This window comes from Chelonoidis abingdonii, chromosome 4 (assembly GCF_003597395.2).
Source record: "Chelonoidis abingdonii isolate Lonesome George chromosome 4, CheloAbing_2.0, whole genome shotgun sequence".
NCBI classification, from domain to species: Eukaryota; Metazoa; Chordata; order Testudines; family Testudinidae; genus Chelonoidis; species Chelonoidis abingdonii.
In genome coordinates this window covers 142,340,071-142,357,121 of record NC_133772.1, presented here as the reverse complement: position 1 = coordinate 142,357,121, position 17,051 = coordinate 142,340,071, and the positions used below count along the sequence as shown (strand labels likewise).

The window sequence follows — 17,051 nt, the reverse complement described above, 5'->3', positions numbered from 1 at the left end:
CCGGCCAAGAGTTCACTGCCCTCTTGGAGGAAGGGAAAAAGGCGGCTAGAGCTTCTCTTCAGCCTCGTTACCATGAGGAGCACCTCATGGTTCTGGTTTCAACCTCCGGCCTTTCACAACTTACCATTGTTGGTAAGGCCTCTTTGCGGTGAAATCAACCCCAGGCTACAAAGCCGCTGGAGGGCACAAGGTCCTAATGAGCTCTCTCTCGGCATGCATACGCCGACGACCTAACGCAGGCTTTCTGTCCCCCAGCCACACCACCACACTCTGTGCCTAGCCACAGATCGGGGTTTGGCAGTCGGCGCGACTGAGGTGGTCGCAGACGACCGTTCAGGACCTAGAGGGCAAGATCGAAGCTCCTCACAATCACGATTGGGGGACCAAAGACGAACTTTCAAAGGTGCGCCCAAGGGCGGCGTACCGGTTACAAGCTGCTTACCACTCCTACTTCCTCTTGGCGTGGTCACAGTTAACTTCAGTTCGCGGTCCCCTGCACATGGTGGAGTTTTGGTGCCACCTCCAATTTGTTCCAACCCTGTCCCTCTTCAGGGACTCTTCTCGGCGTAATTCCTCTTACAAGAGGCGCAGACGCCGATGGACGAAGGGGCAACTATTCCCTAATCCCGACTCGTACGGAGGTCTCAGACCTATCCTACACCTACGAGGACTCAACAGTTATGTTAAGATTGAAGTTCCGTATGGCATCCCTGGGAACCATTATCCTGTCCTTAGATCCTGGAGGCTGGTATGCCGCCTCAATATGAAGGACGCGTACTTTCACATTGCCTCGTCCCTGCCGCACAGCAGATACCTCCACTTTCTAGCCAACTGTTGGTGCTTCCAGTTTACGGTCCTGCTGTTTGCCTTGCTACAGCCCCACAGGCATTATCCGAGTCTGTGGCCGTAGTCGCCACCCACCTCCGCCGACGTCGGATATGCGTTTCCGTATCTGGGCGATTGGCTTATCTGAGGAGACTCCAAGACACAAGTCACTCAGTGTGTGGGCATCGTCAAGGACCTATTCACATGTCTAGGCCTGATGGTCACTACGGAAACATCCACTCTGGTTCCCACTTGTCTCGGTCTCCCGGGTCCCACGGCTTCTTGCTAGTTTGTAACCAAACACGCTAAGCTCTGCCTCTGTCATCTCCAGTTTGGCTCAAATCGGCCGTACTGCCGGATAGGGGCCCAATGGTCACCATAGTCACCATTTCCTGAGCATCCTAGACTCCCTAGAGGTGGCTAACTCCCTCCCTGGTGTGGGCAGGGATGCCGCTCTATCCGCCCCAGCCCTCACTGTCCCTGACGATGGAGGCGTCATCTCTCAGCTCAGGTGCTCACCTCAGTAACCTTCGAGCTTAAGGCCTTTGTCTTCTCAGGGCTGGCGTTCCACATCAATGTTTCAAAGATGAGAGCAGTCTGCCCGGTGTTCCAGGGTTCCAGCAGCAGCTGCGAGGCCGTAGCGTCTCAGTGTTTACAGCAAGCACAACGGCCAGGTACTACATAGACAACCTGGGAGGGACATGGTCCTCCTCCTTTTGTCAGGAGTCCATCCATCTCTGGGGGCTTTTGCATAGCCCACTCGATAAATCTTGTAGCATCCTTTCTCCTTGGTAATTCGACTCAGCAGGGTTTTCCTGTCTCATGAGTGGTCGCCCTGCCTGATGTGATGCATTTTGTGGCCAGAAGTGGTTTTTTTCCCCCCCACATATGGACCTGTTCGCTTACCGCGAGAACGGGAAATGTCCGAGGTCCTGCTCCTTCTAGGTCTCTCCCTGGGACCGATCTCGGACGCTGTCCTCATGCCGTGGAAGGCCAACACCTTTATGCCTTCCGCCGTTCCCCCGACTCATTGGGTCCTGCTCAAACTTCGCAGGAGCAGAGCGCGCATCATCAAGATCACTCCAGCGTGTTCCAGGCAGCACTAATACGCCACATTGTTCGGCCTGTCAATAGCCTGCCCAAATACCCTGCCACTCCACCCAGACCTCGTACCTCAGGACCACGGCAGACTTCGCCGCCTGGACCTGCAGTTTCTTCACCTCACGTGTGGCTCCTACGTGACTATCAGGGTGGCAGGATGCCTTCCACCTGGTCAACGTACCTGGCCAGGTGGAGCGTCTCTCCTACAGGTGTGAAACACTTAAATCTTACTCCTGCTGGGGTCTCAATCCCCTATTTTGGACTACCTCGGCCTGCAACAGCAGGGCCTAGCGGGTGTTCGCCAAAGTACACTTGGCAGCTATCTCTACCTTCCATCCAGGCTAAGGTGGTCGTTCTGTGTTCTCACACTCTGTGGTTTTGGGCTCCTCAAGGGCTTGGAGCGCATACACTCTTAGGTACGTCGCCCAGCCCCAACCTGGGACCTCAACTGGGTTTAACCAGACTTATGTCTCCTCCATTCGACCCGTTAGTGACCTGCTCGCATGCTATACCTGTCTTGGAAGACAGCTTTCCTCGTAGCCATTACATCGGCCAGACGATCTTCGAGCTCAGGGCTCTTATGGTGGTTCCACCATACTTTATGTTTACAAAGACAAGGTGCAGTTACATCCACACCCGGCTTTCCTCCCTAAGGTGGTTTCGGCCTTTCATGTTACCACACTCAACGTGAGGGGACAACAGTTGCACTCCCTGGACATCTGTAGAGCACTCGCTTTTATGTTGAGCGGACAAAACCATTTTGTAACACGCCCCAACTCTCAGTCGCAGTAGCAGTCCGAAGGAAAGCCGAAAAGGCCTACCTGTTTCCTGTTAGTGGATCTCATCTTGGTGATAACGTGCACTCACCCGCACTTGTTATGATTTGGCTCACATTTCCCCAAGCCACATCACCATGCGTTCTACCAGGGCTCAGGCTTCATCTGTTGCCTTGCTAACTCGTGTACCTACCCACGAGATCTATCGCGCAGCTCCATGGTCCTCGGTCCATACCCTTGCTTCGCATTATGCTCTGGTTCAACAGTCAAGAGATACTGCAGCCTTTGGCTCTGCAGTTTTACATTCTGCCATTTTTCACTCCGACCCCACCGCCTACATAAGCTTGGGAATCACCTAACTGGAATGGATATGAGCAAGCACTCGTAGAAGAAAAGACGGTTACTCTCCTTTGTAACTGTTGTTCTTCGAGATGTGTTGCTCATATCCATTCCACACCCGCCCCTCCTTCCCCACTGTCGGAGTAGCCGGCAAGAAGGAACTGAGGAGTGGTTGGGTCGGCAGGGGTATATATCAGGCACCATAGTGGCGCCACTCCAGGGGGCGACCTGCCGGCCCACCAAGTGTTGCTAGGGTAAAAGTTTCTCCGACGAACGTGCACGTGGCGCGCGCACACCTAACTGGAATGGATATGAGCAACACATCTCAAAGAACAACAGTTACAAAGGTGAGTAACCGTCTTTTTTTAAAAAGTGCACATGTAAAATTGTGCATGTATAAAAGGAGGCTGAATTGAGGCTTATCTGAAAACCAAATCCATCTCGTGCCAAGGAAAACTTAATGTGGATTGAAATAAATTGAAAGTTGCTAAATAAAATTTTAAGGCAACTTTTAAATCTCTTCCCATCTCACTCTCAAAACCCAGTCCAATATTCTTGGTGTCTGCTAAAAGAAAAAATAGTGCTGTGGCTTTTGCTGTGCAAATAAAGAAGGATTTGGCTGCTGGCTATTTCCAGTCTGTGCTCCTTACCAAGAAACCAAAGAGGGGAAAGCAGAATAAGTAAGATGCATCTTTAATTCACTGTCGTAGTTGAACAGGTTTCTAAAAGTGCTAGTTCATTGATGAGGATGATTATGTGATTTTCTTGTAGCTCCCAACATTCCGGGAAAGCCAAGATGATGATGTCTTCCAGCTTATGGACAGCAATCCAATCACACCTTCCTCAGCTGTCTTTCCCTTGGTAAAAACCCCTCAGAGTGATCACATTAGCCCTGGCATGCTGGGATCTATCAACAGGTAAGAGCTACAAACAGCTGTTCATTGTGTAATGCCACAAAGAGTTTCTCAGCTGTCTTTCTACTTAAAAGGAATCCATTTTGCTTCTTTAGTTATACAGCAGGGAGCAGGTTCTGATGGGCATTATCTGCACTGTTCAGGCTCCACCTTTTTCATATAAATTGCATTTATTGTTGTACAGGTGTTAAACTTTACAACCAACGAGTAAACTTTTAAGAAATTTAATATTTTGAAGCTGGCTTGGATGGCACCCTGGGATTCAGAATGTGTCAGCCTTAAGGAAATGCAGAATTACAACGTTTAAGACATAGCAAAACAGTCTCCATGCTTCAGAATTGAGGTCCAGGAAGTGTTAGAGGTGAATCCCAAGAGTTTATATCTTAAATAAAAACCCAGCATTTGAAATATTCTGTAAGGACACAACAAAACATTCCTGTTGTGTTTAATTGTAGTTTGAAATTGTTCAGGTACATTGTTATAGTTCTATCTTTTGGTGTCTTTTCTTTTTTTTTTTTGGCTCTCCTCTGAAACATCAGTAATGGGCGGTTGTTGGAGTTGGGATATTGGTTTTGCATGCAGGCTATTCTCCTGCATAGGAAATCCTGCATTCCTGTGAATTTTTGGTTGGACAGAGAGAGATGTTTAACAAAATTGCTCATGCTATTTGAACTATGTGAACTTGAAAATAAACATCTAAGAAATTACTGAATTGATTGAGCTTCATATTTAGCAGTGTTTTGGTGCTGGCAGTGGTATTTCTTCGAAATCTGAAGAAATTTGGTTCAGAAGTTAATTTGTGTCATTTTCAATTGCTTGCAACTGAATGTTTGGAAGGGGGAGCCATGAGTGTTTGTGTTTAGGCAATTTGCAAAAAGGAAAAACAGGGACAGAATGTTAGCATTTAAAGATGATTTAAGGGCCAAATACAGCACTTCACTTGTATCCCTTCAAGTATTTTTAGCTTTAGTTCCAAAACAGATTCCTTTATACCGAATGGGAAATTAGAAAGTGCAAAAAAAAAAAAAAAAAAGCATCTTGAGGGCTTGGCTACACTTGCGAGTTAGTGCGCAATAAACAGCCCCGGGCGCCCTAGTTCACTCCTCATCCACGCTGGCAAGGCACATAGAGCGCTCTGACTCCATGGCTACAGCGCTGCTGGTTCTCCACCTCAGCAAGTGGAATAACATTTGCTGTACCTTGGCTAGAACGCCCGGGCGTCAGTATGAACGAGGTGTTGGGTTACTGTGCTCCGATCAGCCTCCGGAAACGTCCCATAATCCCCTTAAGTCAAGTGGCCACTCTTGTCATTGTTTTCAACTCCCGTAGGAATGTGGAAATGCCCTTTCAAAGCTCCATTTCTGAGTGTGGGCATGCAAGCCATTAGTGTGAAATGCTGTGTGAGAGAGAGGGGCGGGGGGGTCTGCTGCTGTCTGAACTTACAAGACAGCATGCTGACATACTCTCAGCCCCTCAAAACCCCACTCTCTCTCCTCCCACATACACACAACACACTCCCTGTCACACTCCACCCCCATCCCATTTGAAAAGCACATTGCAGTCACTTGCATGCTGGGATAGCTGCCCATAATGCACCACTCCCAATGCTGTTGCAAGTGCCACAAATGTGGCCATGCCAGTGCGCTTGAAGCTGTCAGTGTGGGCAGGCTGCAGCGCTTTCCCTACTGCGCTCTCCGAAGGCGGGTTTAACTCACAGCGCTCTACATCTGCAAGTGTAGCCATGCCCTAAGTGTGGAAAATGTGAAGCAGTGTAGGGTTTGTTGTATCTGTCTTGGGGGGGGTTTGTTAGTTGTCCGCTGCCACTGTATCTGAGTGCCTTTCACTTCATTCCTCCATGGAGTTCAGTGTGTCTATTTGGTTTTTCTTTTTAAGGTAAAAATGGGGTTTGAGTTGTCATCGGCTCTTTGATGTTTCCTCTTTCTCCATTACATATATAAGATAATCATGAGAACTGGTGGATAAGGCTTAGATGGTAGCACAATACCTGCCACCCCAGAGCACTCTAGGAAAAGGTTAGCTGGGATAGCTCTACTGGCAAACCCCTGTAGTGGGAGATGCAGCTTATACTGGGAAAAGTTCCATGGTCTGGAAGTTAAAGGTAAACAAATTCAGATTTTTTTTCTCTTTTCACAGTAGTGTAAGTAGCGAATGGAACAACTTACTAAAGGTTGTGGTGGAGTCTCCATCACTGGCAATTTTTAAATCAAGATTAGATATGTTTCTAAAAGATCTGCTTTAGTTCAGACAGGAATTATTGCAGGGAAATTCTATGGCTTCTGTTATGCATGGAGACCAGTTGAGAAGATCACAGTTCTGGCCTTATGATCTATGAAAGAAATTATTTTGGGAGTATAACTGCATCTACACAGTTTACAGCAGGGCTTTTTACTGGTATAAAAATGTCCTAAAGAACTGCATCCCTAACCACCATTATTATACCAGCAAAAGTCTGTAGTATAGACCTGGCCAAAGCTGGTTAAGAACCCTTAGTAGCTCCTAGAAGTCCTGAAGTAGAATTCCTAGCTACTGTGGCTAATACAAAAGGCTTCACTTCAGGGTTTGATTGAGAAAGAAACAGGTTCTTGGTTGCTAAGCTTAGCGAGTGCTAACTTCTGAATGGAAGGGATAAGCACTATATTTTTAAAGGATGTTGACTGTTTCACTGGGATTTCACTTCAGAGAGCTGTTGCACATTCTGCCTATATGTTACTATAAAGTTTATCGTACAATTCATGCACAGAAGTATAGTGCTGGATTTTTAAAAAATAAGACCAAAGATGTTATCCATTTTTCTTTAAAGTGGTTCAGTTACCTTTCTGCTTTAAGGGTTAAGTAATTTATAATGGATGTAATTGTACCAACTGGAATCTACAGACTAGATACCCCAGTAATACTGACTGAACTGTTTGTATTTACAGGCATGATTATGATAAGTATGTGTTTAGAATGCAAAAGAACACACAAGGCAAGAAGGGTACCTGGGGCAACATCAAGAAGAAATCGGTAATGATTTTTTCCTGCAATTTGAACTGAAAACTAGTAATGCTAGCCCGGAGTATGTAGTCATGAGTTCCTGTGCCCTGTTCCTGCTGCTGAATGGAATCAGAAAACCCCCACAGTTGCAAAGCTGTGATTATAGACCTACTTGTTATAGTAAAAGCTCCCAGTCCTCAAAACTGTATGTTGGAGAAAATGGCAATTTTCCGTCACAACAGAATGCACAAACACTAGGAGCTAGATCCACAAAGGCATCTAGGAACCTAACTAGCACGTTAGGTGCCAAAGTCCAAAATGTAGCTCCTCAGAACATGTGATCAGCTGCTGCCTAGCCCTGTAGGTCAGTGGTGGGCAACCTGCAGCCTGTTGGGGTAATCTGCTGGCGGGCTGCGAGGCCATTTGTTTACATTGATGGTCCACAGCTCCCAGTGGCTGTGGTTTGCCATTCCTGGTCAATGGGGGCTGCGGGAAGCGGCATGGGCCACAGGGACATGCTGGCTGCTGCTTCCTGCAGCTCCCATTGGCTGGGAACGGCGAACCATGGCCACTAAAAACTGCAGACGGCCAGGTCAGGCATCCAACAGCCTACGGCTTGGAGTGATGCACGGACTAGGAAAAGGTAGGCAGATAAACACCTGCCTAGCCTCAAGAGCCCGGTCTGATAAGCTCCCTTACTGAATCAGACCCCTCTAGGCAAGCTGACAACAAGAGAAGGCCTCCTTCAAAACTTAGCCGTGATCATGATTTTCACCTGGGATGTAGGAGGGTTTTGAGCTGGGATCTGCGAGCTCTGACATTTGCTCTTAACTGTTGAGCTATGAGCTATTCTGATGTGAGGCTCCCTCAGTCTCTCCTGTTGCACTGTGGTTTAAATAATGAGTCATGGGGCCAGAGAAAGCATTAGTGATGGGGTAGTCTGGTGGTTAGAGCACTCATCTGGGAAGGTCCAGTCCCCCAGTCTAATGATGTCTTTCTAATATAAAGTAGTGTTCTTCATGAAAAAAGGATGGCAAGTTTTTTATCAGATCTACACTTCATCTTTTGCATGTTGTCTGACCAACTGAAAAATTCACTGTGAGGCCATTTTGCTCCATTGGCTAAAGTTCTCAAACCTGGGTGCCCAAGGTCAGTTGGTAATCTCAGTTCAAATCCTGCTCCCTGCTGTGAAGGGAGTGGGAGAAATTTGAACCAGAGGTCTCCCACCACCCAGGTGAGTACCCTAACCACTGGGATAAAAGTTGAGGGAGCTCCTCTTACTATAAAAAAAATAAAGTGCCTAATGCCATCAGAGTATTTGAAGCTGAGGGAAGTGCCTCGCTGTAGCCTGGACTTAAATCCTGCTAGGGCTAAATTCACACTGCCCACAGTGTGAACTATGGTGGTGTGAACAGTAGTCTGCACCAAAGTGCTGCGCTGTAATTCCCCTATATTGATGCTATGGGTGTGAACTAGAAGGATCCTAGCTCATGTTAACACAGTTCTCTTCAAATAGGACTTGATAGTGCCCTGACATTATGCGGTATTGAGCGCTCACCTCTTACGTTGACTTTGTTGGGATTTCTGCGTCTTTGGTGGTTCTCGGACTCAGACCACTTGGTGATAAGCACCTAATACCCACCCTCGTGTTGGCATCTCCCATGTCCTGGCCTGGGCAAGGAGCCACCTAGCCTGCTGATTTCTGTGAATCCCTTTCTCAGCTGCTGCTTCCTCCACTCATCATGTAGGAGCCTGAGTGCAAAAGTCAGGCTTTGTGAATCCATGATTTTCTAGGCACCTACCCAGTTAGGCGTGGTGATGCTCCAGGTCTCGATGCTTAGGTTTCTTTGTGAATTTACCGCTACGTGCCTAACTTCCTCCAAACCCAAGCTCAGCTGCAGCCTCACCCCATAGGTACTAAATTCCTAGGCACCTAAGTTCCCACCGGTGGGCATGTGCAAAATAGGCTGCTTCCTGGTACCTAGGTCACACCAAAGCCCTGGTGGGCTTCACAAAGTAGGTGTTCCCCCATCTGTCTCACCTGGAGGACCCCATCTGGTGGATGGTCTCTGAGGCCACCTACTGAATAGGGCCCTACACCACACACAAATGCATTAGAATAGTGAACTAGTATCTTCATTATAGTTGATGCAACAATGGACAAAGTTGTGTAAACTTTTTTCCCTGTCATTAAATCAGGCTCGAACTGTGTTTACCACTCCAACCTCTGGAAGAACCACCACATTTGCTTTTGATCAAGGTGAGCTTTGTTGTTCTTGCTGCTTTTCCTCATTTCAGGCCTAATCCTTTGAGATACTGAGCTGAAGGTGATTGCTATCTTCAAGCTAGGAGTGCAGTAGTCTGCCTAAAAGCTGTTCCGTTGGAGCAAAATCAGCAGCAATTCATTTCCTGCTTGCACGTGCTTTATCTAAGTGCTTTTCTACTCCAGTCAACCTTTTCCCCCCAATGCTTTCCTTGTTGCAGATGCAGTGAATGACTTTGTTATAGAGAAGCTTTTCGTAGGTGAAGCAGCAGAGCCATCTGATGAAGAAGAGCAAGAAGATTCCTATTTTTCTACTTAACCAAGTCCATGGTTGTAAATAGTTTAACACTTATTGTAACTTTTACTGAATTAAAGGGCAAAATATTCCAAGGGACTTCAGCCAGCCCTTTCAGCTTGTGTGCCCATACTTGGTTATCACACACTTAATTTTGGCCTGTAGTGTTTTAAGGTGTCCAATTATGTTTGAGTCTTGTTTCATTCATACCTATTGGTGCGATTAATAATACTTGATCTTCTGTGTAAATTGAAACCATCTGTCCCAGTTCAGGGTGTACCTCTCACTTCACTTCCTCTTATGGGGAGAATTTATAAAATACCAATTAGGATCAGAAGTATTTTTCCTTTTAAGGTAAAAATGTTTTAGAAATGGTAGTGTAATAAACCTGCAATAGAGGTTGTAATGAAATGGCCTTTTTATTTCCTCTATTGAAAACAGCTGTATTTTTATTAAATAACTCTCAATGCTTTTCAAACATCTCAACTGTTTCAGTCATGTCATTGTTATAGTAAATGATGTAAAGGTGTAAATATAAAATCAGTTAATTACCAGCTGCTTAATGTTGCAAACCTGGACCCTTCAGATAATATGTAAGAATTTTGTATAAAGCCTTTTTAAATTGTGGGGAGGAGGGAGTGCAGATCTCTGGCCATGCAGGATCTGTATATGAGGCTTCTTGAAGAAAAGACAAATCCCACTTTTCAGCACCTAGGGCCTGACACCAGGTGCATCTCTGCCTTGTTGCTATAGCCTCAGAACTGCTTAGAAGCATTGAGGGAGGCTTTCACTCTAGTGAGCCTTAATGTGTCCCTAACTGCTACAAGCTGAGTGTAGCTGTTACTTTCCTCTTGGTCTGTCAGCAATAGTGCAGGGTGAATTGGGGCAAGGTTCCCACCTTAATGTTTCTTAGGACAGAGGAAGGTTGGGCATGCCTCCCTACCCCCAAGTAAGTTATAGGCTTTGCCCTGACTACTCTGTGGTGGTGTTACCCTGCTATCACCTCCATGGGATCTGCTATTTCCATAGGTGGAGTTTGGGGGCATGTTCAGACCCTTAATTAATCCCTCTAACTTTGTATAAAGCTAGACTCTGTTTATATGTGCTGGGGATGAGTTATACACACCAAAGAGTTTAGCTGGATTCACATGGCTTTGGGTAAGGCACTACTCCCATGCTTGTTTGAGAAGGGTTATTGGGTGCAGAAATCTTCTCAAATCCTTTACAGCTTTGGCCTGTTCACAGCTGAGGAGGCGGCAGCATCAGCCAGTTCTGCCCTGCCTCCTGAGGTGTAGGCAGACCGTGCCAGTCTCCCTGGTAAAGAGCAGGGATTAAAAGCCCCACACATTCATACAACTGCTGACAGATCTCAGACTGCAAGTCTGTTCTACACTACACTTTGATAGGCTGAGGGATGCTTCTGCATACCCTAGTGAAGGGCAAACTAAAGGCAATTCAACCTGTTTTAATCTCAGCAATATGAGGCTCAGATGTCTAGTTTTGGTTGTGGTATGTTGGCTGAGGAAAGTGGGTAAGAATAGCTAGTTCTGTCTTTATCTTGGGGTGTGGAATCAACCAATTTCACCATTAGTGAGATCTTCCCTAGACCTGCATTTGTGCCCGCAACAGCAGCAGACCTTTTTAGAAAGCTGTTACGTAGGATAGAACTTAATCAGAGTTTGGAAAAAAATATTTCACTTTAGGTAACTGATGGAGCAAGTTCATTAGGAATTCACAGAATATGAATAGAAATGGTAGTTAAAACAAACATCTTAAACTTAAAATTTTGTGAAGTACTTAAGTTTTGAGCTACGCTTACTTTACTCACTTCCTGGATTATTGCCTGATTAACTAGAGTATGCTGATGAAGATGGTGAGGCATAGGGGTGAAAGATACCAATAGGAATAGAAAAGTCAGGCACATGCTGGGACAGGGAGAGATTTTAGTTAACAGTGGAACAAAATGAGGTAGCTGTGACTGCTGCAAGAAACAGGTTGCTGTAAGGAAGCCTGTCCATTGCTTTGGTAATTAGAGGCTCTCTTAGGGTTGAGGCCTAATCAGAGCAGAGTAGAGTGGAAGAATTACTTCTCCTATCTTGCTTACTACACTCCTACTACATCCCAGAATGACATTTGCTTGTCTGCAACAGTGTGACACTATTCACTCACTTTTAGCTTGTGATCCACTATGACCCCCAGAATGCTTTCCACAATACTCCCTCTCCTAGGCAGTCATTTCCCATCTTGTATGTGTGCAACTGATTGTTCATTCTTAAGTGGAGTACTTGGCATTTGTCCTTATTGAATTTCATCTTATTTTAATCCTACCCTCCAAAGCACTTGCAACCCCTCCCAGCTTGATATGGTCTGCAAACTTTGTGTACTCTCTATGCCATTATCTAAATCACTGCAGAAGATATTGAACAGAAGCAAACCCAGAACTGATCTGAGTGAGACCCCACTCAATATATGCCCTTCCAGCTTGACTATGAACCACTGTTAAATATGCTTTGGGAACCCAAATATGGGTTTAGGGCTCACCACCATCTTTCCTCTTGATTTAGCATGCTCTTCCCCCTCGCCCCCTTTGCTTTCTGTATTGTAACTTATGTCAATATATTTGAAAAAAAGAAAACATCCAAAAATATTTAAATAAATGGTATTATGTTTAACAGCATGGTTAATCATGATTGATTAATTAATCACTTGACTGACCTACTAGCAATACCATCCTTACTTCTGTGCTGCTGGTGGTGGCACTGGTGCCTTCAGAGCTAGGCTCCCATCCAGCAGCTGCTCTCTGGCCACCCAGCTCTGAAGGCAGCACTGCTGCCAGCAGCAGCGCAAAAGTAAGGTTGGTAATACCCTGTGCCCCTTCCAGTCACCTTGTGCCTCCCCTCCCCTGCAAACCCTGTGGATCAGGACCCCTACAGTTACACCACCATGAAATTTCAGATTTAAATATCAAATCATTACATTTACAAATCCTATGATCGTGAAATTGACCAAATTGGAGTAGGAATTTGGTAGGTCCATAACAATAAGCTATGCCACTTAAAAGAAGCTACCTGCTTCTCACTCCAAAAGCATGCAGAGGGAGAGAGAGCTCAGTGGTTTGAACATTGGCCTGCTAAACCCAGGGTTGTGAGCTCAATCCCTGAGGGGACTACTTAGGGATCTGGGGCAAAAATTGGTCCTGTGAGTGAAGGCAGGGGCTGGACTCAATGACCTTTTAAGGTCCCTGCCAGTTCTAGGAGATAGGTAATAATTGGAGATATACCTATTACCACAAAACTTTACTGTAATAGGGTAGAGCCATTTTCTAAAATTCAAACATGAATCAGTGAAGTAAACATCAGATCTAGGATATGAGAACTAGATTCAAACCACAGTGCTCATGAAGAACTCCACTGTTAATCACATTTCCCTATAACTTGTTCTGCAGCCTAGCAGGGCCTGGGATGAACAAATGGGGTATAGAAAGGCCAACCAAGTCTTCAATACTATGTTAGAAATAATCACTTATGAGCAAGAATTTCTACATTTGTTGCTTACCTTAAAATCCATACAATCGTCTTTCTGAAAGCTAACTATGGTTGCTGTGGAAAAGAAACAGGAAGGCTTTCACTGAGATATAATTAGTAGTATCTTTCTTAGGAAGATGGGTAAAGACAAAGATTTTATTAAGCAAGGGAGGACATCTAATAGATTCTCCCCCCCCTCCCAATTTCCACAAGGTGGCAGCAACATACTGAGTGTTGTTCCCTGGTCTTAGGGCTAGTGTTTTCCAAAATGATTGTTCATTTCCGGAATTGCAAGTTAGAGTGGGTGGGGCATGCAGGGTCACATTCCCTCCCACTCTCCTCCAGATTTTTGCCCAGAGACACCTGACCGATGGAGCTTCCCCTGGGTGGGTAGGGCACTTGGCAGCAGGATGCTGAGCTTTCTCACTCTGCTGTGGAGTGGATGGTGCTTGCACCTGCTCTCAGCAGTGCCACAGCACCTCACCCCTGTGCCCAGCATCTGTCCCCTTCCCCTGCACACAGTTGGCTCTAGGACAGAGGCCTGTGCCCAGCATGTCCCCTGCCTCTCCAGCATAGCTGCCTCTAGCATTTTTTTGTATTAACATAATACATATCCAAAATTATTCTATTTTCATTGCCAGAAAACACTGGCCCTGCTGGTATGTATCATTACATCAAATGGTTCCTAGATACACATTGCTGAAGAACAAAATGACAAATGGATCAGCACAAGGATACTGACACTTTTTACATCATGTTTCTGCATTTGAAAAATGTTTCAAGAGCGGAAAGCCATTGGGTACAATGAGCTACCACAGTTTTTACTCCTGACGTGAGAACTCAGTTTGAAGGTGTACTAGATGTGGAAGGATATTTTTCTATAACCCAGCAAAGACCCCAGAGCTTTAGTCTACCTGTGGAATACCACCATCCAGCTGCGGTGCCAACCATTCTATGTGGACAAGTACCTAGAATTCATGAACAGCATGTTAATTCGACATGGTTTGGGCAAGAGGAGCCACATGTACCACTCAGCTGACAACCTTGCTTCACTATTAACCAGTTCAGCTGTAACAATGCTGTAACCCTCACGTAGTAATAAGCTATATATATTATTAGCAAGAGACAGGGAGAATTCAGATGGTTCTGGAAATCATTTTGGCATCTTTACACAATGATCAGCTTGTCCACTTGATGGACATCTGCCAGGGAAAGTTTTAATGACAGATCCCTGCCCATATTTGGCATACATACTTACAGTAACACCTTTCAAGTAACATCTAGCTATAAAAAAGGATAAAGTAGTACCTTTGTCACCATCTCATTCCTGTAGTGAAGGGGCCCATGTAATGTGATGCCCCTCGCAAAAGACAAGAAGTTTTACTGCCCAAGTTAAAGAAGCCTTCTTCTGTAAGTCAAAGGCAGAAGTAGACTCATACATTCCTGTGTATGGACCAGCCACTAGCAGAGGACAGAGCCACACAGCTTATCATGCAAGACAGATCTTCTCTTTCAAAAATTATTGTAAGAGGGATGGCCAGAGCGGGCCTGGTCCAGCAAATGCTTCCCCCAAGTACCAACATCGTAGATATTTACTGTCTCATTCTGTCACAGCAGCACAACTCAACATCCTCTCTCCCCCTATAAAGAAATATACTTTTTGTGCAAGGATTTATTTACATATTTTACAGTGAATCATATGTAACAATAATGTGCACTGTTTAAAACTATATTGCCTCAAGTTCCAGAGTACAGACTTGTGTCTGTCTGAGTGTGTTGCTGTTATGTGTTACTCTTCCCTTTGGTGTGAAGTTTTTCAGGCAGCATCTGCAAGTCAAAGCCAGAATGGATATAGCGGTAGATCTCCTCAGCCTTCTGCTGACTCACTTGGGCACCGGTGGCTATGTCCTTCGGGGAGCTGTAAAAGACATTACACAAAAGAGGATATTTCAGATGCTGCTCTTTGAGTTCCAGCACACACCAGGGGAAATGCCAAGTGGGACAAATGAAATAGGTGCTTGTTCACTCTGCTACATGTATCTGGTACAGGTAAGTAAGGGACCAGAGATGCCAGGGAACTTTTCATAGTATGCTCTCATTGGGACTTGAGGGAACTCCTCCATATCAGATCAGGCCAGGCCAATGCAGAGAAGAACTTGGGACACAATGAGGTGAGAGCAAAGGCCAGGCTGAGGAAGGGGGGTTATGTCACATTCCAGAGCTAGGCTGATTGGTTAGAAAGGAAGGGAAGATTAGCAGGGAGCCTAAAGAGAAGTACTGGGGGGAGACACCTGGAAGCAGGGAAGCAAGGAAAGCACATGTTAGGGCAGGGGGTTCTCAACACATTTTTTGGTAGCCTCAAAGTACTGCCACCGACACTTATTGGTGGCTGCTCTGACAATTTTTTCCTAAAATACTTAACTTTGGAAAAAACAAATAAATACACATAGATACACACCCAAATCAGTGTAATTTATTTATGTAAGGTTTTTTTTCCCCCCCAAAACTCAATCACAATAACGTACAATTCTTTACTGGATCTAAACAGAATAGAATAAAAAATAAGGTGCTTTGCATGTTGTCTTTTATTGTTGTTTTTTTGCTTTTTTGTTTTAGACTTGCTAGTTAGTAAGTGAAAAGCGATATTTGTGTGTCTGTTAATAGCATTTTTCACAGAAGCAGTCTTGCTAGCTAGCTGAGAGGCAGTGAAAAATTATATTAATTTACAAATACCACTTTTCACAGCAAATTTACTCAGACCTGGCTGGGGGACAAATTAAGCCCTGGATGGGGAGGTAGGTAGAGAGGCAGTGGGGGCCAGGGGCAATAGGGGGGTAGGGAACCTGGGGCCAGTGTCCGAAGCCCAGGTCTGGGTTGAAGCCCTGCGGCCAGGGACCAGAGTCTGCTGCCTCCCATCCCAGGGCTGAAGCCAGAAGCCTGAGCCCCACCGGCCCCAGGAAGATGGGGAACTCACACCAACTGCCTGCTCCTCCAGCACTTCTGGCTCCAGAGGGGGGCAGGGCCCAAGCTCTGCTGGCGGCCTAGGAGAAGAGTCACCGTTCTCCCCCGCCCTATCACTGCCCAGGATACTGTGGCTGCAAGAAAAGCCCCTGGTACATTTGAGAAATGCTGTGTTAGAGTAACTTTATTATGAGCAGTGCTGTGGCAGAGATTGCTACCCCAAGCCACTCTAGATGATCCCTGCCCTGGCAAGAGATCCTGTGTGAGAAGGTCAAGGAAGTGGCATGAAAAGCAAGGGCACAGAGGGAGGTGAAAGGATCACCTGCCAACTTCACTTTCCCCTGTAAAATGAATCCTGAGGTATTTGCAATGCAGTCTACCCTGCCATTACCTGTTAACCATCTTCTTCACAGAATCAAAGCCATGGCACATGTTCAGTGCAGCTAAGTAACTGATGTTGGGAATACTCAGATAGAACCGGAGAGCTTCTTCTTTGGCCCCTTTCACTTCTGTTGGCACACAAATAGCAACATTCTTTCTCTGTTCTACCAGAGCCAGATCTTTCAGCAAATGAGCAGATTCCTCTTGGCAAGAGCTGAAAAGGATTCGGATTCCTGCCCGGATTAAAGCTGAGAGCATGGCATCATAGTACTTGGTCCTTAGGAATAATCTTGAAGTCTCTCCTGCATATTTAAAATAGAAGAGTTGAGAATCAGAGTTTTCAGAGACACTGAATTCTGTTAAAATCTGGGATTGTTAAAAAGGAGTACTTGTGGCACCTTAGAGACTAACAAATTTATTTCAGCATAAGCTTTCGTGGGCTACAGCTCACTTCTTTGGATGCATAGAATGGAACACACAGACAGGAGATATTTATACATACAGAGAACATGAAAAGGTGGAAGTAGCCATTCCAACTGTAAGAGGCCAATCAAATGAGATGAGCTATCATGAGCAGGAGAAAAAAACCTTTGAAGTGATAATTGAGATGACCCATAGAAGGTGTGAGGAGAACTTAACATAGGGAAATAGATTCAATTAGTGTAATGACCTAACCAT

At 45.6% G+C, this 17,051-nt stretch overlaps 2 protein-coding genes across 2 annotated transcripts in view; one reads left to right on the top strand and one right to left on the bottom strand.

Moving 5' to 3' along the window:
• Positions 1-9,989, top strand: part of MIS18BP1 (MIS18 binding protein 1) — a 52,270-nt gene extending 42,281 nt beyond the window's left edge. The window contains exons 13-16 of the mRNA XM_032769677.2: positions 3,813-3,958; positions 6,895-6,979; positions 9,149-9,209; positions 9,434-9,989. Coding sequence (XP_032625568.1) covers positions 3,813-3,958; positions 6,895-6,979; positions 9,149-9,209; positions 9,434-9,531 — 390 coding nt within the window. The 3' untranslated portion in view covers positions 9,532-9,989. The remainder of the gene's footprint in view (positions 1-3,812; positions 3,959-6,894; positions 6,980-9,148; positions 9,210-9,433) is intronic.
• A 4,009-nt stretch (positions 9,990-13,998) lies between these two features.
• Positions 13,999-17,051, bottom strand: part of FANCM (FA complementation group M) — a 178,589-nt gene continuing 175,536 nt past the window's right edge. The window contains 2 exon segments of the mRNA XM_075065865.1: positions 13,999-14,949; positions 16,384-16,675. Of these exon segments, the coding sequence (XP_074921966.1) occupies positions 14,814-14,949; positions 16,384-16,675 (428 nt within the window). The 3' untranslated portion in view covers positions 13,999-14,813.